This window comes from Colius striatus, chromosome Z (genome assembly GCF_028858725.1).
Source record: "Colius striatus isolate bColStr4 chromosome Z, bColStr4.1.hap1, whole genome shotgun sequence".
Taxonomy (NCBI): Eukaryota; Metazoa; Chordata; class Aves; order Coliiformes; family Coliidae; genus Colius; species Colius striatus.
Genome location: NC_084790.1, coordinates 6,674,366 through 6,694,926, shown reverse-complemented (window position 1 = coordinate 6,694,926; position 20,561 = coordinate 6,674,366). Strand labels below are relative to the sequence as shown.

At 56.0% G+C, this 20,561-nt stretch overlaps 1 protein-coding gene across 7 annotated transcripts in view; it reads right to left on the bottom strand.

The window, feature by feature from the left end:
* PAX5 (paired box 5) overlaps positions 1 to 18,401 on the bottom strand; it is a 132,096-nt gene extending 113,695 nt beyond the window's left edge. For 3 of the 7 annotated variants that reach the window (XM_062017998.1, XM_062017999.1, XM_062018001.1), the window contains exons 1-5: positions 18,356 to 18,401; positions 10,961 to 11,126; positions 6,454 to 6,651; positions 2,313 to 2,377; positions 241 to 369 (exon numbers count right to left, since the gene is read on the bottom strand). In XM_062017998.1, coding sequence (XP_061873982.1) covers positions 241 to 369; positions 2,313 to 2,377; positions 6,454 to 6,651; positions 10,961 to 11,126; positions 18,356 to 18,401 — 604 coding nt within the window. Of the gene's footprint in view, positions 1 to 240; positions 370 to 2,312; positions 2,378 to 6,453; positions 6,652 to 10,960; positions 11,127 to 15,170; positions 15,214 to 18,355 lie in introns of those variants that run through there. The other 4 variants (XM_062018000.1, XM_062018002.1, XM_062018004.1 and 1 more) reach the window with 3 other exon arrangements.
* Between the last annotated feature and the right edge of the window lie 2,160 nt (positions 18,402 to 20,561).

Below are 20,561 nucleotides of genomic sequence, written 5' to 3'. Positions count from 1 at the left end.
AAACTATGACACACCACCAGTGCTTTCTGAAACACCTGCTCCTCAAAGAGCCCCTGCCTCTGGCTACCAGGTCACATCGAAGGTCCCCGGCTTTGGCAAACAGGACCAAACCACCACAACAGACGACAATGGGCAGCTTCCACAGCTCCATCATGTTACATGCACACAGCACCAAGCTTGGCCCCATTCCACCTCTCCCACTCACAAATCAGTGCACACCCAGAAAACAGCTTCCACTACCTTCGTCCCGCTTGCGTTTGTTGCTTTCAGTGCCAGGGGAGGCGATTCCCAGGATCCCACTGATGGAGTAGGACGAGCCGGCAGAGTCGGTGCTGACGGAGGACACCTGGGTCACGGACCCCGTGGAGGCTGCAAGGCAAGGCCAAGTGGTCAGCAGGCAGGACGACGTGAGAGTCAGCCTATCCAAAAGCCACCAGCCCCTACAGCATGGCCAAGGCGGTCTGGGGCTCTGCCAGACACCACAGACCAGGAAGGACCCCAGCCTAGCCCAGTGATATGCCAGAGCAGCTGTGTGCAGAGGTGGGAGCAGAGGCACAGTGACCCCTTGCCCCCATCCCCAAGCTGTGGCTGTGCACTGTGGGATGAGAATGCCCTTCCTTTACTGGTCAGTTGCCCTGTCCTGAGTGAGCCACGGTGGGAAGGCACATTGCCCAGGCCAGCAGACACCATCGGCTGATAACACCACCAGTGAGGTGAAGGGGGAGCTTGAGAGCACAGCCTTGCATGGAGTAGCCTCCATAAATGCCACAGAAACTTCATGGGAGTCCAGCAGCTTGTGCTCGCTACACTCAGTTTGCTGCTGGTGTCCTGCTGGCCCAAGCCACCAGCCTCCAGCCTCCAGGCAGCTGGGGTTGCCCAGAAATGGACAGCTGTGGGCCTAAATGCTGCAAAGCCCTCAGGCTCCCCAAAATATTAATTACATCCAGTTTGTTTTGGCAGATCCCTCAGGAAAGGATGTTGGCTGTGTCCAGCTGAAGGGTTCATCCATCACAGCTGACACAAGCCTAGAGATGTTGTCCAGGGCTGCAGACATTGTATCTGTGAAACACTCTGGGAATCCGAGGCTGTATGGAAGCAAGCAGAGGAAGGAGCATGGCCGTCCATCAGCTCCCAGGCTGAGCCTGTGCTGGCACGTCCCCACATCCCAGAAAGTGCCCTACAGCCCCCACGCATGGGGCATCCTCAGCTGGAACACACTGAAGATCCCCAGTCCTGACCACGTGGTACAAACTGGTGTTGGGAATTCCTGCTGCCTTTATCAAGCCCAAGCCCCAAGAAACAAGATTTCTCTCCTCTGCTGTTGATTTCCTCAAGGAGAGGCAGCTTGTAAGCCATCACAGCATACTGAGGGATGCATTTCCTCCTCTGAGATTGTTTTGGCATTTCCCAGAGAGAAAGGGTCAGATATAGGGCTGTGGTGATTTCTTAGATGAGCTCTGTGCCACGGTCTATGTCTCATGGTGCTAAGCACACCCTTGCCACGGGCCATCCACAGCCAGTTCCCCGTTTCACAACTGACAGCACGAAGGTAGAGAGGAACTGGGGCCCCTACCCTGCCTCCCCTCTGCCTATAGAGCACAGCCTTACTCTTGGACTGTCAGCTTTCACAGAACAAGCGCAACAAGAAAGCAGCCTTGAGTCCTGACTGAGCCCCTCCATGCCTGCTGCAGCACAGCAGAGCAGTCCCCCCTGAAAGACACCATCATCCTGACGAAGGGCAGAGGATGCCTCAGCAGGCAGCCCTCACTCCCAGGGACCCGTCTGCCAGCACCACCTGCCTTGGGGAGCAGCATCACTCCTCTGAGGATGAATTAAAGTTTCAGAAAGTTTTGCTACCTCTTCACTCAAGACTGCAAGTGCACAAAGAATTATGGAAGGGATGGTTGATAGATGAAAAAAACACATTCAAAACTACTTACTGACTAATGATGCAGAAAATGTTATGAATAAGTATCCCTTTCTTGATTTATTACTTTAATTATCTGACATTCTATAGACCCCCATTAGTGGAGGTTTTTTGGTTTAGATTTCAATTTTCTGTCTCATGGTGAAAGCTATTTATCATAATAATCAGTAAAATTCAAAACCTTTTAGCAGTATTTATAAAATTCATTTACCATGTTCAGGCCTTGGAGAATGACAAAGAAGGCGCATTAGCACGTGTGCTGAAGTGTTTTATGCAGAATTATCTGGCCATAAGAATGATTAAAAGTTCTTTAGAATATTTGTAATCCATTATGCTTTTTTTTTTTAACATTTAAGGAAAAAAAAAAAAAAGAAGTTTTCCTTACCTATGCTGTGACTGGAGGCTGGGACCTGCTGATTGGGTGGCTGCTGCACCTTCGTCCGTATGATCCTGCATGCAGTTGGAGAGAAATGACTACTTAGCATTAAGCACACAATTGCAGGGGACATCAGACACTGGTTTGGTTTTCAGTTCAGGACACCTACATTAATACAAAAATGCCTTTTTGCATATTATCCTCTCATCATCGACCAAAAGATCAAAGTTTGGATGCAAGACCGTGATTTTGTCCCCAGCCCCTGCCACTGGGGACATTTCAGTGACCGACTCCGACATTCTCCTCGAGATGCTGCAGAGTTTGGTGCTTCAGTGCTTTTAAGGGCCTGGTTCTTACCACCCAGGACGGAGATCTGCATTGTTATTTGTGTGCCCATTGGGCCCAGCGCCCTGGGACACATTTGTGAGGCTGCCCTTAGGCCACCCTAGATACAGTGCATCCAGACACTTTGGAAAATGACCTGTTTAGCCAAATTAAGACTACAACAAAAATGTGATGGATTAAATGCTAATCTCAAAAGCTGAATGACTACGTTATCGCTGGGGACAGCCTGTGCTCTGATTTACAATGATGTCAAATCAGGAAAAATTCAGAGATGCAGGTGAAGCAGAAGGCAGATGTGTCATAGGACAGAGAGCAGATGTTAGGACGAGCTTCTACCAAGTGCTCACCTGCAGGTGCATGGTGAAAAAAGAAAAGAAAGGTAGGTGTGAAATGCCTCTCTGGAGATAACACAGTTCTGTAATCAGCTGCAGCAGAGAGGGAAGGGGCTGAGGGAGGGACACTGTGCGCTCATCACACAGCTCCCTGCCTGATGCACTCCTTACACAGTGGTAATGCTGCCGTAAGCACTTCTCTTAACAAACCCTTCATAGACTGCTATCATAGAATGATAGGGGTTGAAAGATATCTTTAGAGGTCACCTAGTCCAACCCCCCTGCAGAAGCAGGTCCACCTAGATCAGGTCACGTAGGAACGTGCCCAGGCGGGTCTTGAAGACCTCCAAGGAAGGAGCCTCCACACCCTCCTCTCCCACTCCTGCCTACCATGAGTTTGGAGGAAGGAAGGTGTGAAGCAGAGATGGTGTGAGGATGCATTCATGGTAACAGACAGCAGGTGCTTGCTTGAAAGTCACCCAGCGAGCCAGTACAGGAACCACCACCAGTGACGTCTGGTTCCATTCCAGAGGAGGACATGCTGCCATCCTCTTCCCCTCCATTCCTCTGCAGAATCTGGTGGAGGCTGGGGGAGCTAGGTCTGCTAGAGAGCCAGCTTTCAGCTGCCAGCCTCAGAGTGAAGCCGATGACTGTTACACGTCTTCTGTGGCTGGGTCCCCTGCAGCAAATTCTCCTGACGGAGGCTGGGGCAGCCAGGCCAGAGCAGGCATCAGTGGAAGCAGCTTTGATGGAGGACTGTACAGCCAAAGATCCAGCACCATGCATGAGCAAGAGCGAAAACAACACCCTGCGCAAGGCCTCCTTGCCGTCGTGGCGAGGGAAGGCTATAATGGCCTTCTGACACATAAACATCTTCATCTCTGGAGGATGGAGGACTGGAGCACTTCAAAGCAGCTGGGCAGCTCTCAGCTTATTTGAGCAAAACAATTGCAATGATTAATTAAGCCTTAATCACACAGAGTTGCCCCTGCTGCGGAAGACTGGCCTATTATTAATATTAATTATTGTTATTAATTAATAATAATAGCTATTATTCTTTCATATACGAGAGCAGCAGCTCAAACTCATCTGCTGAAAGGCACCCTTGTAAGTGGGGATGCACTGAGCACAGAACCTGGTGTTTTCCAAGAGCAGCGAGAGTTCCCTGGAAGGGAAAGGGCTGTGCACAGGGATCCCTGTCTTCCTGCAGCAGCTCTATCCTCCATCCTCCCCTCTGGGAACACCAACTGCTTAGTTTCAGCCTCCCTGTAGCGGGACAAGAACCACGCTGTGTGGTTTCAGGTGGGTTCAGGTCTGCAGCAGCCACAGGGCAGCAGCTGAACTGCATCTCAGCAGTGAGTACGGGCACTGTGAGCAAAGGTCTGTATCCTTGGTGTGTAACACCCACACCAGCAAAGCCTTGAAGTATACGCTTAAATATGAGAACAATCCCACAGACTGCAATGTGTAACTGGGGGGATTTAGCATTAAAGCCAAGTGTTTTGCTGTGAATTCCAGGTTTCTTGTCACGACAGTCTGGTCTGCGTTTTCAGGATGTGCTCCTACGCTGGCAAAAAACCACTCTCTGGGGAAACAGACCGACTCAAAAAGATTGTGTGTGTTTTTAAAAAGGGATTTCACACCTTGAAGAAAAGAAAAAGACTTTAGCCACAGTTGCAAGCATATGAGAAAGAATCAGATTTCCGGCCAAAAAACTCAGTTTTAGATCATGAAATGGGTTTCTGATGCCATGGCAGCAAACGTGTGGACGTTTTCAGTGAGGAAACAAGGATGCAGCAAGAGGCAGACTACAGAAACTGGCTCAGAGCATGAGTGGTAGATACTTAATCTCTCCTTTTTTCTAGAGCTGTTACAGCCTTTCCGATAGTTTTTGGAAGGGCGCTTGAATCCCCACTACAGAAACACAGGGCCACTCACATCAGGAATGCTTCTCACACAGCAAGGCTCGAGCCGAATGCTGTGGAAACAGAGTCTGCCTTCAGTAACTTCAGGCCAGCCAGAGTGATCTTTTCCTTCAGTTTTCCTGGTGTTTACATTGTCCTTAAATCCTCCTTAAAGCTGAAAATGCTGTCTCCCTAGAATTACTGAATGCTCCTCTGGAGCCTTGGCGAGTCAGGAGCTCCCAGGCATCAGCAAAGGCTGTGCCTGAACTGACCCGTTTTTGCAGTTAAACACATCAACGTGCAACTCAACATTCGGTTGGGCAAGACACAGACACCACTCTCTGCTAACGCTGGGGAAGCCACTCCAGCTACTCAAGCGGCAACTCCATGAATGCAAATCAGCCTGGGATAGCCAATAAAAGAATATTGCATCAATTTATTTCACGTCCATGGACACAGATGGGACTTTATAGCTAGCTGCATTCAAAGAATTTGCATGCAATCACACAAGTGAAAACCATCTCACCAGCGTGGTGAGGTCGAAGCCCGGCACAGAGCACAACCATAAGCAAAAACGAAAGGGCTTCTGCTTGCCAGGGGTGTGGGTGTTCATGAGGCTGCCCAAGCACTCTACCTTCCAAGTATTAATCCCTCATTATCAGTCTGGCAGGGCTGGAGACACAACAGAGTATTTCGCTGAGTTTTTTCAACTCCATCTTTAGACATCCTTCAACTCAGAAGGAAGTGGGCGAGTACAAGACGTGTAACTGACACGGCAGTGGGTTAGTACAGCTCCAGACCCTGCTGCAAGCCCAGTCCTGCCCAGCAAGGTTGTGGCAAAACTCCCAAACGCATGAGCAAGCCTCCAAACGAGGTTCTCCTGCATTTTATAAATGCAATTCAAGGCCACTTAAGTGTGTCCATGTAACAAGCAGACAGCTGAAGCACTTGAAAAGTACCAGCCAGATTCCCCCAGTAGCAGCCAGCAGCCAGCACAGTTCTGTGCCAACGTCAGCACTACCCAGCAGGCCTCAGGAGGAGAGAAGTGATACCTTAGACCCATGCCCTGAGTCCCCTCCTCCTGCCATCTGGGCCCCCCGTTTCTCTGACATCCCCACTCCACGGCATCTAGGTGACCTGATCTAGGTGATCTGATCTAAATGGTCCTGCTTTAGCAGGGGGTTTGGATGAGATGATCTCCAAAGGTCCCCTCCAACCACGTCCATTCTATGATTCCATGATCTCAGCTTCCCCCTCAAGGGAACACATCTCACCCCAGCGTGCCTTCATTCAGGATCTTTAGCAGCAAGGACTGCAACTCACAGACTGGAGAAGAGACAGGAAAGAAGCAAGGGCCAACAGCAGAGCCTGCCTGCTCCTAGGAAATGCTCATGACTTTGGATGCCAAGGTGAGCCCACGGTTGCTCCCCAGACCCAAGAGCATCAGAGAAACACACACAAGCTGCATTTCTTGCAAACAGCCCAAAACACCCAGCCTGACTAACAAATGAGGATCCAGTGACAGCACTTCCGAGCAGCGTCCCTCCCCAGAACCAGAGAAAGCTTTACCTGTTAATTGAACTGACGCTGGGCACAGTATCGTTGTCACACACTCGCTCAGCAAGGAGTCTATCCCTGATCTCCCAGGCAAACATGGTGGGATTTTGGCGCTTGTACTCTGCAATTTTTTCAACGACTTTTGGTGTGGCGACCTTTGGTTTTGATCCTCCAATCACTCCAGGCTTAATGCTGCCGGTTTCATAATACCTGGGACAACATCCAAAACAGAGCTTTGGTTATCACAAATAGACAGAGAACATGCTTTGAGATTTATAGAGAACACAATTTCAAGGTAACCAAACCCTAGCAAATCCTGAGATACATCTTCACTTTCACATACACATTTTCTGCCTATGTAGTGCTTTATCACCTAATAGATTAACTTATAGTAATTGGAATTGGGCCTCGGGATACAGTATATATTTTTCTGTAATAGCAAGACAAAGGAAACAATGCAAGATTAAAGGGCATGCTGGGATCCAAAATTAACTGAAAATGTGTGTTATTAATCAGCAGTGCTGGCAATAATAGAAACAAATCACACTAAAGATCACTTTTTGCGGTGGACTCTTTTGTAGTAAATTACTGTTTCCACAGAAATTCCCTGTCATTAATATCTACAGCTTGTTATCCTTTCACAGGGAAATGAAAGCTAGGTGTTGTCTTTTATTTGCACCTCAGGAACAAATATGCCAGTGTATCTTTTTCTGATTTTATGGTTTGCATTTGTGTATTGTGGAGTTAATAGTTAACGTTTCTCAAAATGTATTATTTTTAACATTATGCTTTGAGTGTCCTTCCTCGGGTGCAGCACCTTCACCCACAACAGCAGCTCTGCTGATGCCACAACAGGAAATAAAGCAGAGGACTGGATCCCTAAATTGACAGAAATCGTAATTCGCACAAGAGCAACTGCTTTTGGTAGCACTGCAACAATACCTGGCAACTGAGATCCCCCGCCCCACAAGTCACAGCACAAAGCCTTGAACATGCTGCTAAGAGCAGGAGTCTTAACCACGGCTAAATAGAGACCCAGTATGAGACTGTGCTCCTCTGTGCCTCACTGTCAAGGAGCACAGTGCACAGGGCACCCTCCCAGCCTTGCACTTTTGGATCCTTTGAATTTTCTCACGAACAGGGTAAAAATAAGCCTGGTGCCTACCTGCAACACCTGCCCCAACTGCCCTGATCCAGCACAGATTTCTGCACAGAGCAGACCTCAACTTTGTGAGCCTTTCAACCCGATGCCTGACAAGCTGCATGCTCTCAGCAGTGAAAACACATCCACTCGGTGCACTGCATCTGTATTTCTAGCAGGGAGCTCAGAAGGACTCCTAGCTAAGAACATAAGACTGCTTATTAATACATTTTCTCTGCAGCTACTTGACATACCCATTATATATTTAAAAGAAAATAAAAATCCCCAATCTTTCCAGTGCAAGCAGAACACAAACAGGCTGCACAGCCAAAATCTGTCTCACTGTAACAGGCAACGATGTTCATCGAATTTCTGCCAGGATACCGGTTTTCAGTCTTTCCGGGAGAGCTCTGTGTGCAGAGTCTAAGATTCTTTTAAAGAAAGTTACAGTATGTTGTTTGTACTTGTTTTCAGATACTCTGGACACAGACATGAACTCAGCTCTATCAGTCTCCATGAGCTATTTAAGCAACATTAGCAACGGAAAGCATCATGTGTCAGAGATGGATCAACCTTCCTGGTATCCCTAAACTGAGCCTAGTAGCAAGCTTCAGCACAGCCAGCTAAAATTCAGCTCTACCTGTGCTTCTTGAGGACAGGACAAAATGATGGCAAATGTGGGCCATAAACTTACTAAAACCTTGCATCCCTGGCCTGCAAACCTTCACTGCTGGCACCTCTCCTGTGAGGAGGGTGTAGAAGGAAACCAAACAACACAGTGAATGATGTCAAACAAAAAGTTGCGATTTTCTTGTCTGCAGTCAAAACAACAGATTTTCCAAACATTCCTTAGTGATTCTCTCATTCAGTGCCTCACTGCACCATGACCATGCCCATCGACTACCCCACGAGGCTGTACAGCCCAGATGAGCAGGGCATCAGCCAGCAGCTCAGGAAGCTGTGTCTGCACAGACAAGCGATGCTGCCCACAGCACTCTGAACAGCAAGACTACGACAAAGGCCCTCACTGCTACAACAGTGCAGCAGCGGCAAGCTCACAGTAGCACAGAGCCTGATGCCCTCTGAAAAGCAAGACTTCCACTCTAACCAAATCCTCTAACCGCTGCCTGCCCACCTGCCCTCTCCATCCCAGGCTCTGCAGAAGCACCCACACATCAAGAGAAAGACTTTCCTGGAGGGTGCAGGATCAGGCCCAAGCCCTTCTCCCCATGCAGGTAGGAGAGCTCACCACAGTGGGGGATGGCTCTAGTCCATCGATACTGACAACATCTCCCTCCTCTTTGCCCCAGTGATGGACCTGGGCACAGTCAATGGGCCTGCAGGATGCACGGCACCGGGAAGCCCTGACTCCCGTCTCCATTTTAAACGCCAGGACGGCAGCAGCCGGCTTCATTTTATGCACATCAGGTCTGTGCCTTTGGCTCCCAGCAAGTTGCCAATGCAGGTGAAGAACAGGCACCCTTGCAGTACCCTCCTCTGAGGGGTGAGAGTTTCACTTGCACTGCAGCTGCTGATTCTCTTCCTCGGGGTGTTTTGTAAGGCTGCACAGAGGACCAAAAAATTCCAACCACAGAAATCCAAATGTAAGGATTTATCATAAGTGTTCCTGTTTTTCACACACACGAAAAAACACACACATACAGAGCTGCAATTACAGTGACATTTTACCCACTGTAATTATTAGTTATGAAAATAATGAGCTATGAAATTCCAATTTATTGTTGACAACTTTAATGACAAAGCTCTGGAGCCTCGCTCTGAGCTCTATAGCACAAATATATCTGATGCTAAATCTATTCAAACTATCAAAAGCAAAGCCATTGGACAGTTGCCTGGTAGGTACATAAAGTGCCCGTTTCTAATCTGTGCGTTGGTCCTGGTGGGAATTGGTGGCAATTCTGCTGCAGCGGGAGCACGTCCAGCCGAACCGCGTCAGCCCAGCTACAAGTAGGAGCCCGCACTGGCAGCGGATGCAATGCAATAGCTGAGAGAAACAGCCTGTCATGGGCAGGCAGCTCTCAGATAAAGCCCATGGAAAGTTTTCCTCTCTAAAACAGCAAAGCCATCAGTGTCCTCAAACCCATTGTGGGAGGAATGCATGTACCTTACAGGGGAATGTATCTCCCTGCAACGAAGGCATGAGAGAAAAGGCAGGGAGGCTGAGCGCAACCTGTTCACGGGCGTGTGTGGCACGACATGCAGGGCCGGGGAAATGCTGCCCACCACCTCAGGCAAGTTTAGGTAAGAGGGGGCTGTAGGGAAAAGTACCAAGAGCTGCAAAACAAGGGGCCTGTAACTGCACCGAGTCCATCTGGTTCTGAAGATGTAAACGGCCACGGAGAGATCGTAAATGCTGCTAACCCAAGAAGATCCTCTGCATGGTACTAACCAAAAAAAAATAAATGGCCAAACAGTCTTTGCAACAGTGCTATGTCCAGGGAAGTAAATTGGTTAAAAATTGGAAAAGAAAAAGATGGCAAAAATAAAAATAATGAGAGTAAAGTTCTGAACAATGGTGTTAACTGTGGTAGTCAATAGCTCAGGATTTAACTTTTCCAAACTATCAAGAAAAAATGTATTCTAACAAAAAATACGTTTTACTTCATATAAATCATCCAGGTATCTCAGAACAGCTGGTTATTTTAACACCATAATTTACACAAATTACGTTCATATCTGTCCACACGATATAAAGAAGCAAGGACGGCATTTTCTGACCTGAATCTATGTCTCATTTTAGAACAAAATCAGGAATTTATATTGATTCAGAGCTTAATTGCATGTTGCCATAGAAGTTTCAACAACTCCAGGCTAAAGGGAGGGCTACTCCCAAAACAGACAAAAGTAAGATGCTCAATACCTAGTTCTGGTATTCTGTGCTCTAGTTAAGAACATATTCCAGCATGAGACTAGAAAAAGGCACTGATTAAACACGGGGACAGGTTGCAGAACAGCCTGTGCAAATGAATGCACTGCAATGTATAATGGTATTCTTGCTAACGGAAAACAAGTAACTTCCACAGTTACTGAAGACAACTCACTGATTTCTCTACTTTTTCAGGACAGGTAGGTGCGGGTTCTGGGCCACATATACAGCAAAGACATCTCACGAGGCATTCTGCACTTTGAATCAGAAACACCTACAAGAAGCTGTGAAAGGGGCAAACCAGACCTATGGATAGTGGCACTTTTTTCCCACACCAGGCATATAAAACCACAAGAGTTAAGGAAGCCCTCCTCGTCACTGGACTGACTTCCTGAGTTTTCTGCCATTCTCCATTCGCTTGCAGCCTTCAGTTCAGGAAGCAGCACTGACACTTTTGACGGACACTGAAGGATTCATCATCCCCCCTTTACCTGCCAAGTATTTTGCTGACGCAGCCGTGGCTGACGCGGAGCTGCCGGGAGATGTCACACGGCCGGACCCCTTGGTGGGCAAGCTCCACAATCCTTTGGCGAACGACGTCTGGGAGGGGGCGGCCGTTCACAAAAACACCCCCCAGCTGATTGACGCCTCCATGTCCTGAAACACACAGGGGAGGGGGAGGAGGGTAAGGAGAAGAAAGAGCTGTGTGTGAGACTTTCAGACATTTCTGGCAGGGTAGACCCCCCAGCCCCAGCGACTTCCCAGCACTGGGCATCGCTTCCCCAGCGCCAGCCCAGCCTCCAGCTGCTGTTGCCCAGGTGCTGCAGGACCCAAGGCACTGAGGCAATCACAGATATGCTGCCTGTGCTTGCTGCAATGCCACTTGCCAGAGGGAAGGACCTTCCACAAGAAACTACACAGCAGCAATGCCCAGCTCCCCCAGACATGGGACACTCTCACTCATCCCAGACCACGTTCACCTAACTGCAAATCCAGGGGCAGGCCTGGTGTGCTGCCCCATGGAGAAGAGGCTGCTTGTGAGCCTCTAACGAGGAAGCCAATGGAAAATAAGGCTGGGCAATCACTCAAGCCCACACGCTGTGTGGAAGCACAGAAGGAAATACCTGAAATAAAATAGGTGGTTTGCTTTTTTTTCCCCAGATGCCTTGACTTGAAATCAAGAGGAAAAAAAAACCAAAGATAGCATGGTTTTTGCTCTCACAATTTACAGCAGTCTTGGCAGATATTATGAACACCACAAATGAAACATTCCAGGAAGATCAGTTTAGTATTCTTTTTTGAGCTGATTTGCACTGCTCACCTTCAGCAAAGTGAATCATATATACGGTGGGAAACAGCACCCACTTGGATAAACAGCAGTGAAAACAGCTAAAACCCATGAACATGTTATAATCCCATGTATCAAGAGAGGAAATACAATTAACCCTCATGTTCTTGATCATCCAAACTAGTTAGAGCGCAGAGGAGGGGGAAAGATGAAAACATGCAGTAGGGGCAGTAAGGATGCCAATTATGGAAGAAAGATGATACAGAAAATCTCTCTGTTTGTACAGGGCTTGAACGATACCAAATAAGCTGACAAGCCAACTGCCTCGGTGTTTAAAATAAAAAAGGAAAAGATTATATAGAGCTACTTTTATTTAAAATCCATCAATTTCATCATTGATAAACTGCTGTCAAACTTTGCAAACACCTTCTAAAACTGTCAGGAGACATAATGAATCCACATGAATTACGTGATTGCTAAAGCCAGCTAAAGCCAGCAGCAAGCAGGCAAGAGCCTGCTCTGCCTTTACAGGAGCCAGAGGCGGGCCGACCTCTGCCAGTGGTCGAACCAGACGCAGGCTCGCGTGTCCCCTCCTGTCGCCCTGGCGTGCTGGGAGCAGATCCCGGGCACTGGGGGTGCTGCCTGCTGCCCCTCCCCAGGGGGTATGCGCCGGGGTCCGGGGCGATGCTGCAGCCAGGAGAACTCACTGGCTGTAGTGCATAGGAGCAGCCCCGCAATGCCGCGGAAAGCAAGACCTCAGGCTGTCACCTTTTAGCGGCTGTAATTGTACAAAATCAAGCACAGTTCATTGATATGACTGGCAACATCCTGCAGCAGTAGTTGGAGAAGGGGATAGGGAAGCGGGAAAGGAAAGGAAAGGAAAGGAAAGGAAAGGAAAGGAAAGGAAAGGAAAGGAAAGGAAAGGAAAGGAAAGGAAAGGAAAGGAAAGGAAAGGAAAGGAAAGGAAAGGAAAGGAAGAAAGGAAAGGAAAGGAAAGGAAAGGAAAGGAAAGGAAAGAAAGGAAAGGAAAGGAAAGGAAAGGAAAGGAAAGGAAAAGTGATAGAAAGAAAAGAAGATGAAAAAAAGGAATTAAGCACTAAGATGTGTCTCTTTAGGAAAAGAGCAGATTCTCCCACAGAGAAAGTCCCCAGCCCTCAGGAGGTCGGCAGAGCCCGGGCCTGCCCAGGGCGAAAGCATCCGATCCTGCAGCCGCCGGAGGAACAAAGACTGGGGCCGCCTCCGTCCCTCCCGCCGCGCAGAGGGACCCCTCCCCAAACCTGCCATCGCCTCGGGAATGGGCCCTCCTAACTGCCCACCCGGGGTCCCGCTCCGCCAGCCGCCGCACTCCCTGGACAGCTGCGGGCGGGAGCCGGGGGCCCGTCGAGGCGGGAGGCTGCGCGGGGCGTGGGGACACACACACGCATGGCTCTGGCCCCAGCCCGGTGCGGGGATGGAGGAGCGGGGCCGGAGCACTGCTGCGCTCCTCACTCCGTGCCCCACTCCGCGGGCTGAAGCACCCCCTCACACCGCAGGAAGCGGGGACGGGGCGAGACTCGGCGGCGCTTTCGGATGAGGGCGGGCCGACGAGTTGGGCGGACGCGGAGTCCGCGGGCCCTGCCCGTAACCCCGGGACAGCTGCAGGCGGGGACGCCGGGTAGGGCGGAAGACGAGCGTACCCGAGCGGCTGCCGGTGCCGGCGAGCCCGCCCGCGGGAGTCAGGGCCGCCCCGGCTGCCCCCCGCTCGCCTCGGCAGCCCGGGAACGGCCGCGGCCCCGGGCTCTACTCATAAGCGACAGGGAAGCCGCGGGGACCGTGGCGACACTAGACGGGGCCGAGGTCACGCTCAGGATCGACCCGTCGCCGGCCGCCGCGCCCCGGGCTGCCCTGCCGGCGCTGCTCTCCACGCCGCGGCAGCCGCCGCCACATGCCCCGGTCCTCCGCCGTGTTTCACGAGGGTCGCCTCCCCCCCGCCCCCGCCCCCCGGCAGCCGCGGGTCCGGAGATCGTTGGCCGGGGACACAGCGACGGCACCGGGCTTTGGGGTGTTTTCCCTTCTGTTTTTTCCCGAAATTCCTGCGGAAGGTATCGATTTTCCACAGCCGCGAAAAAAGGAGGAGGCCGCTGGAACCCGCAGCGACATCTCCCCCCCGAGGAGTCCGGCCCCACGCGGGAAGCCCTCACGCCGTGGGCCGCGGGTCCGACGGCACAGTGACCCCCTTGCGGGGCGGGGGGCACTCCGGCGGCGGAGCCCGCGTCCAGAGTGTACCTTTCGTAAAATCGTGATTTGGTTAACTAATACACGAGAAACGAACACGGGTTTGAAACGCTACGTTGTCGCGGGAGGGAAAGTCCGTTTCCACAGGGGCGCTTGCACCTCCTTACCATGAGCCATACTTACTCCAGATCCCTTCCGAAACGGTGCAGCGGGCGGAGCAGGCGGAGAAGCAGCGAGCGGGGACAAGACAGAGGCCGGGAGATTTCCAGCCCCGGTGTCGGGTGGTTTATTTTGCAAACAAATTTATTTGAGCCAACGGGCTGCGGCGCGCCGGGAAATGAGATTAGTTCTACCTTAAATTTCCTCGCCATCGCACGCCGTAATGCAGCGTTTAACTCACCGTGAGAAAAGATGTCATTTCACATAACACCCCGCTAATGGATAAGTCTCCCCGACCTCTCTAGCACAACAAACCTCGGCCGAGCCCGTCGCGCACGACCTGTTAACTTCGCCGCTCCCACCGCCCGCTCCGCCGCCGCGCTGCCCGGCGCCGGATTCGCACGGGGATCGCTCTGCCCGTCCTCGGTGGTCGAAGAGAAAAAATTCTTCCCTTCAGCCACATCCGCGCCCTCCCTAGTTATTTGCTTTTTAGGGGGTTTTGGTGGGTTTTTTTGGTGGCTTGGTTTTGATGATTTTTCTTGTTCGTTTTTTTTTTAATTAACGAACATTAAAATGTTGAAATAGAGGGAGAATATCCTATAGCAAACTTTTCCATTCGTCGGAAATACCAGGCAGTTTTCTTCCCAGACATTTGATTTGGGAGGAAAAATACATATATGTACACCGATATATACATATATACGGTAGATATACACATCTAGTTCGATGTCTGTCTATCTCTGTATTTAAACACACATTTGCATGGGCTTTCCTTCAAGCGAAAAGACACCTCGGACAAGTGGCCGGCATCCTGCCTCTGTCTGTCCATCGGAAAACCACTCCCGCGGCGCGAGCGGTCTCCCCGGAGTGGCACGGCGGCCCCGGCGGGCCGAGGGGGCTGCAGGCGTCAGAGCAGCCCCGCGGACGGCGGCAGCCCGGACCGCCGTCTGTTGGAAGACCCGGAGTGAGAGAGGATAGGCGGCCCAGGACCCGCTCCGCGATCGCGGCAGTGTGAGAGAAGTTGAAGGGCACCCACTTACTATGCATCGCTGCGAACGGGTCGTGCTTACAGTGTATTTCCATCGGAGCGGTCCGGACCGAGCGGCCTCGCCGAGTAGGTATCGATTCGCCGTCGGTGCTCGGCTTTGGGGCCAGGGGAGGAAGCCCGGGGAAACAGCCGGACACCGATCAAAAAAAAAAAAAAAAACCCTCAAAAGACCAAAAAACGATTAAAAAAAAACCGAAGAAAAAGAAAAACAAATGAAAACAAACAAAAAAAGAAACGCAAAAAAAAAACCAAAAACGAAGAGTCCCGCCCCAAGTGGGGCTGCGGTATCCGAGAGCGCCGGCTGAGCGCGGCTCCTCACGCTGCTCGCAGCGTCCGGTAGCTCCGTCGGGGGCGGCGAGGAACGGCCGCCCCGGGCTGCACCTCTGCCCCCGGCCGCTCCCCGGGCGCCCGCCGAGCCGCGGCACCCGCCTGCCGGCTCCGAGGCGGCGCCGGGCGCGGAGGGGGGCGGGCGTCTCGGTCCGGCGGCCGGGAGCCCGGCGCTCCCCTCCCCGACGGCTCTTTGTGCTGGCGGCGCCGGCGGCTGCGCGGCGGCGGCGGCCGGGGCGGGCGGCGGCGGGGGCGGGCGCCCCGTCCGCGCGGGGCTCGGTCCCGGGGCGGCGGCGCGCTCCGCCTGTGCCGTCCCCACCCCCCCCCCCACTCACCCACCCACCCCCTCCCCCGCCGCGCCGCTGGCAGAAACTCGCGAAGCCGGGCGGGGCGGCGGTGGGCGCGGGGAGCGGCGGGGGAAGGTGTGTGAGAGGGCGGGGAAGCGGGGCGGGGGCCGGGCTCTCCGCGCCTCGCCTCGCCGCGGCCCCGCGGGACCGAGGGGCGCCCCGTCAGCGGCCGCCGTCCGACCTGCGCCGCCGGCGCGGCGCGCCCATCGCCGCCGCCGCCGCCGCCGCCCGCCAGGCCGCGGGGCCGCAGCCGACCCCCTCCCCGCCCGCCGTCGGCCGCCGGGCTGCCGGGGCGGCGCGGAGCCTGCCTGGCTCGGGCGGTGCGCCCGGCGCGCTGCCGGCCCGCGGCCCGCGGCGGGGGTTGTGGCGGGCGGAGGGGGCGGGGGCGGGGGCGGGCCGCGCGGGGGCGCGCTGGGCGGGGCGCGGCGGCCCAGCCGGGGCGGGGGGCGCCGCCCCGGGACCGCGCCCGCGGCCGCCGGCCCCCGCCGGGCCCCGCGCCCACGCCGCGCGCCCCAGCGCGCCCGCGGAGGAGGCGCGGCGGGCGGCGCTTCAGCACCGCGCGGCTGGACAGTGGCGGGGGGGCGGGGCGGGGCCGTCACTCAGCGCCCCGGCCAATCGGAAAAGTTAACTTGCCGGCGGCCCGCATTGGCCGCCGGGCGGCGCCGCCGCCAATTGGCGGGCGGCGGGCCAATGGGGGCGGGGGGCGTGGCCGCACGCCCCAGCCGGACGGGGCGGGGCGGGGGCGCAGCCACGCGAGACCGCGGCGCGGGGCGCGGGAGGGGGGGAGGCGCGGGGGCGCCGGCGCGCGTGTCCTGGGACCATGGAGCCCCCGGCGGCCGCGCCGAGCATCCGCGGACCCAGGACACCCCTCGCCGAGGGGACGGCGCGTCCCGTGGCCGTGGGCAACCCCTCCACCCAGACTGAGCTTCCTTGGCCGTTTGTCTTCCCGGTGGTTCGGACGGCGCGTCCCGTGGCCGTGCGTCCCTGACGGCCACGGGACCCGGACTGAGGGCTCGGAGCGGCGCGGATCGGCGCCGCGATCGAGGTCTTTGCCCGCTCGCGCTGTACGCGGGCTCGCTGGGGCACATCGGCCCCGGGGAGGGACGCGCTGCCAGGCCGGAGTCGCCGACTCCAGCGTCGACATGTTCCCGCTCCGGCCACCGGCACAGAGGTTTTGCCCCGGGCGGCGCCATCCCCCCGTGCTGGGGCTGCGGGACAGATAAAGCGGCAGCGGTGCTTTCTTCCCCGGGCCCACCCGTCCCGCCGTGGGTTAGCGTGGGGGCACGGCAGAGCCCATCCAGGCCGACACCCTCGGCCTCAGCTCCGCTGCTCTACTGCCACCCCTCCTTGGCCACCGCGGCCCCAGTCTCCTGGCCCGGCGTCGGCCGGGGGATGGGCAGCGGAGGGAAGATTTGCCCGTCACTCCCGGACGAGACCTACCCATCCCCCTCCTTGTCCGTCCCGCTGTCCGCCCGTCCCGCTTGCCCGCGGCCCGCGCCTTCGGGGCCTCAGTGGAGCCGGGGCCAGGCCGGGCCTCCCTCACGGCGGCGGGGCCCAGGCGGCTGCCGACGGCGCCGTGGAGCGAGTTTTCGTTGAACGCGAAACTCCCGGCCGCAACCGAGCTGTCGCCTAGGAGCTCGGACAGGGGAGTCCGGCCGGGGCTAATGCGCAGCGGGCAATGTCGCTGGGCTGGGACAGGGACCGTCGAGACAGACGTGCCTCGTACCCGCTCGACACCTCGGCCCGAGGCAGACCCCGATATTGGGCGATGCAGGGACCGGAATGCCGCGCCGGCCTGTGCGGAGGAGTGAGAGCGGGCGGGAAGAGTCAGTTCCCTTCCCTGCTCCCAGGCCTTCAGCCCTGCCTTCATTCTCCTTCTCCTCCTCGTCCTCCGCAGCGGGGCACTGCGCGTGAAGCCCTCCGGCCCGACACCCTTCAGGGATGCGGCGGTCCCGCCGTGCCCGCGGCCGCAAAGGCCTCGTTCCGCTCGCTGCCCGGCCCGGGCAGAGCTGCCGGTGTTGCCGCTTCCCGACCCCCCCTCCCGCCCCCGGCCGCCCCCGCCGCGCGGGGCATGCGGCGCGCCGACATAAAATGCTGTATCGATTAAACGATTATTCAGGCGATTTAACTAATAAAAGGCCTCATCGATCGCTTCGGAATTGCATTCCGCTACCAAGCCGCGAGGCCGCCTCCGCGCCCGCACCCGCCGCCGGCACCACGGCCGCGCCGCCGGCCCTCTCTTCTTGCCGGCCCCTGGTCCCCACTGCCTCCGCCCGCCCGGCCCCAGCCTCGGGGCCGGGAAACACCCGGGCGGTCCCGGCGCCGGGCGGGGAGGTTGGCGTTTCGGGGGACACGAGGGTCTCGGCAGCCCCCACCCTGCCCCGAAGTCCCCACGGGGATCTGGCCGCGCTGCCCCCTACTACTGACCCGCACCGCGGCCCACGCGTGACAGGCCGCGGCGGCTGGTCTCGGTGTACCCCGCGGCGCCCATCCCCAGTCCCACCTGAGCGCCCGGCCCGGGGGGTCGCGTAGGTTTTCTCCAGCTCCATCTTCGCTTTTCAGACGGGGGGAAACGGACAGTGAGAAAAGTTTCCAAGTCGTGTTGTTATCGCTTTCCTGTGCTTTCTTTTCTTTTCCCCCTTTCTCTTCTTTTCTTGTTTTTTGTTTCTTGTCTTTTTTCTCTTTTCTTTTCTTCTTTTCTTTCCTTTCCTTTTCTTCCTTTTCTCTTTCTTCTTTATTTTCTCTTTTTTACTTCTTTATTTTATCTTTTTCTTTCCTTTTTTTTTTTTTTGAGGGGCTCTCGCAGGTTGGAATAATTCAACTCTTCCGCTCCCCGCCGAGCTTTTGCAGCTGATCACTGAGCTGAAACTAAACGTTTTAGGTGGAAAAAAGCCTCTGAAGGAACCGTGAAATGATTAAGAAACTAAAGAGCTCCTCGCCATGTGAGATCATGTCCTGTTCTCTAAAACATCACAAGATGTCCCCAGACGCAGCCAAAACCCAAGAAAACTCTGACATCTGTTGTAGCAGGAATCAAAGTTTGCTCTCAACCAGCCGCCCCCCGAGCGCTCCGCCGGCTGCTGCTGCAGAGCAGCGGCATCGGCGGCGGGACGAAGCAGCGGCGCGGCTGCGGCACCCGCCCGCTCTGCCTCCGCCAGCCCCGGCCCCCTCAACAACTTTTCATCAGAACCGACTTCCCCTTCTCGGGCCGGGGGTGACGCCGCAGCCCCGGGGCCACGCTCCTCGACGGGCTGGGCCGCCGCGGGGGCGGGACGGAGCCCGGCCTGCCAGCGCCCGGAGGGCGGCGGCGGGACCCCCGGTGCCCCGCATCCCCCCCGACTCGGCCCAGCCCCTCACCCCGCGCTTGGGGAAAGCCTTTAGGCTGGAGCTGATCTGGGGCAACCAGGGGCGAGGGGCCCGGCAGAGATTCTGGGGGGGGGGGTCTGGACTGGCCTAGGAGGCCGGGCGGGGGGAGGGAGGATGCTCGGAGTTCACCCCGCACTGCCCGTTTGCGGGGCGGCCTTCCGCCGGCACCAAGCCGCGGCTGCAGAGCCCCGACCGCATCCTGCAGGCCTCGGTGGCGCGGGGGAGGGCGGGGAGGGGGGAAGGAGAGAATTCACGGGCCCGCGGTCGCTCCCAGATTTATTTTTCAGTAAAGCCGCTGGGAGGGGGGGGGGGGGAGAAATAACCGGCGCTGCCCTTCCCAAAGGATAAAATAAACATCAGCCACGGGGCGCCTCCCGTGAAACCGGGCCCGCACAGAGGTCCTGCGGACTTGCGCCGCTCCCCTCGCCCATCGGCGCCCGCAGAGATGCACCCACTACCACCCGTGCTCATCCCGTGCCCGCCGCCTCCCGTGCCGCCGCCCCGTCTCTCTCCCACGGAACACGCTCAGACGTGAAACCAGTCAGCTGGAGCGAGGCGCGGGTGGGTCCTGCTCCCCTGCCTGCCCCGGCGCCGCCGCCTCACCGCCGCCCTCGCGCGTGGGGCAGCCGCGCCCCGGGGCCGAGCGGCAGCGGACAGCGGCAGGGCATCGGTGGGAGGAACGGAGGGAGGGAGGGGGCCTCCGCTGCCTGCAGGCAGAGCGGGTAGGGGCAGCCCCGCTCGTGCCGGGCCCTACTGGGAAGGAGAGACTGGGATCTGGAGACACCAGGCCGGGGAAAGGTCTCCTGGCCGCCTCTCCCAGCGTAGCCTCGCTCCCCTCGAGGCCCCCGGGAGCTGTCATGGGCACGACTCTCTTTCCGAAACGCAACATTCCTCCTCTTCAGACGCCGTCGCATCCGAGGAGCGGCGGCCCGGCTGTCCCGGACAGCTGCACAGCTGGGCCGGGCCCAGGCCCTCCGGGACGCTGCCGCCGGGCTCCGTTCCGAGGGCACCGAGGCTGGCGGGAGGCCGGCTCCAGCCTTTCACCCCTTTGCTTCCCTTTTCACCAACGTTTCTTTGCTCTCATTTGATTACACAGAAATAGCTGCGGCCGGAGCCCGCTCCCCGCTGTCTCGCCCCGAAGTGCCGCTCCGTGCGAACGGCCGCTCCGGGACGCTCCTTCCCGCAGCGCTGCTCGGGGCAGAGGCAGCCCCAGACGAACCGGCGGACTCCCCGCATCCAGTCGGGTGCCCGCCTCTCCCGACCGCGCCGGCCCACGGCGCCGGCAGCAGCGAGGAGCCCGGGAGCGCTTCTCTGACCTCACGCACGGAAATGAACGAAAACCT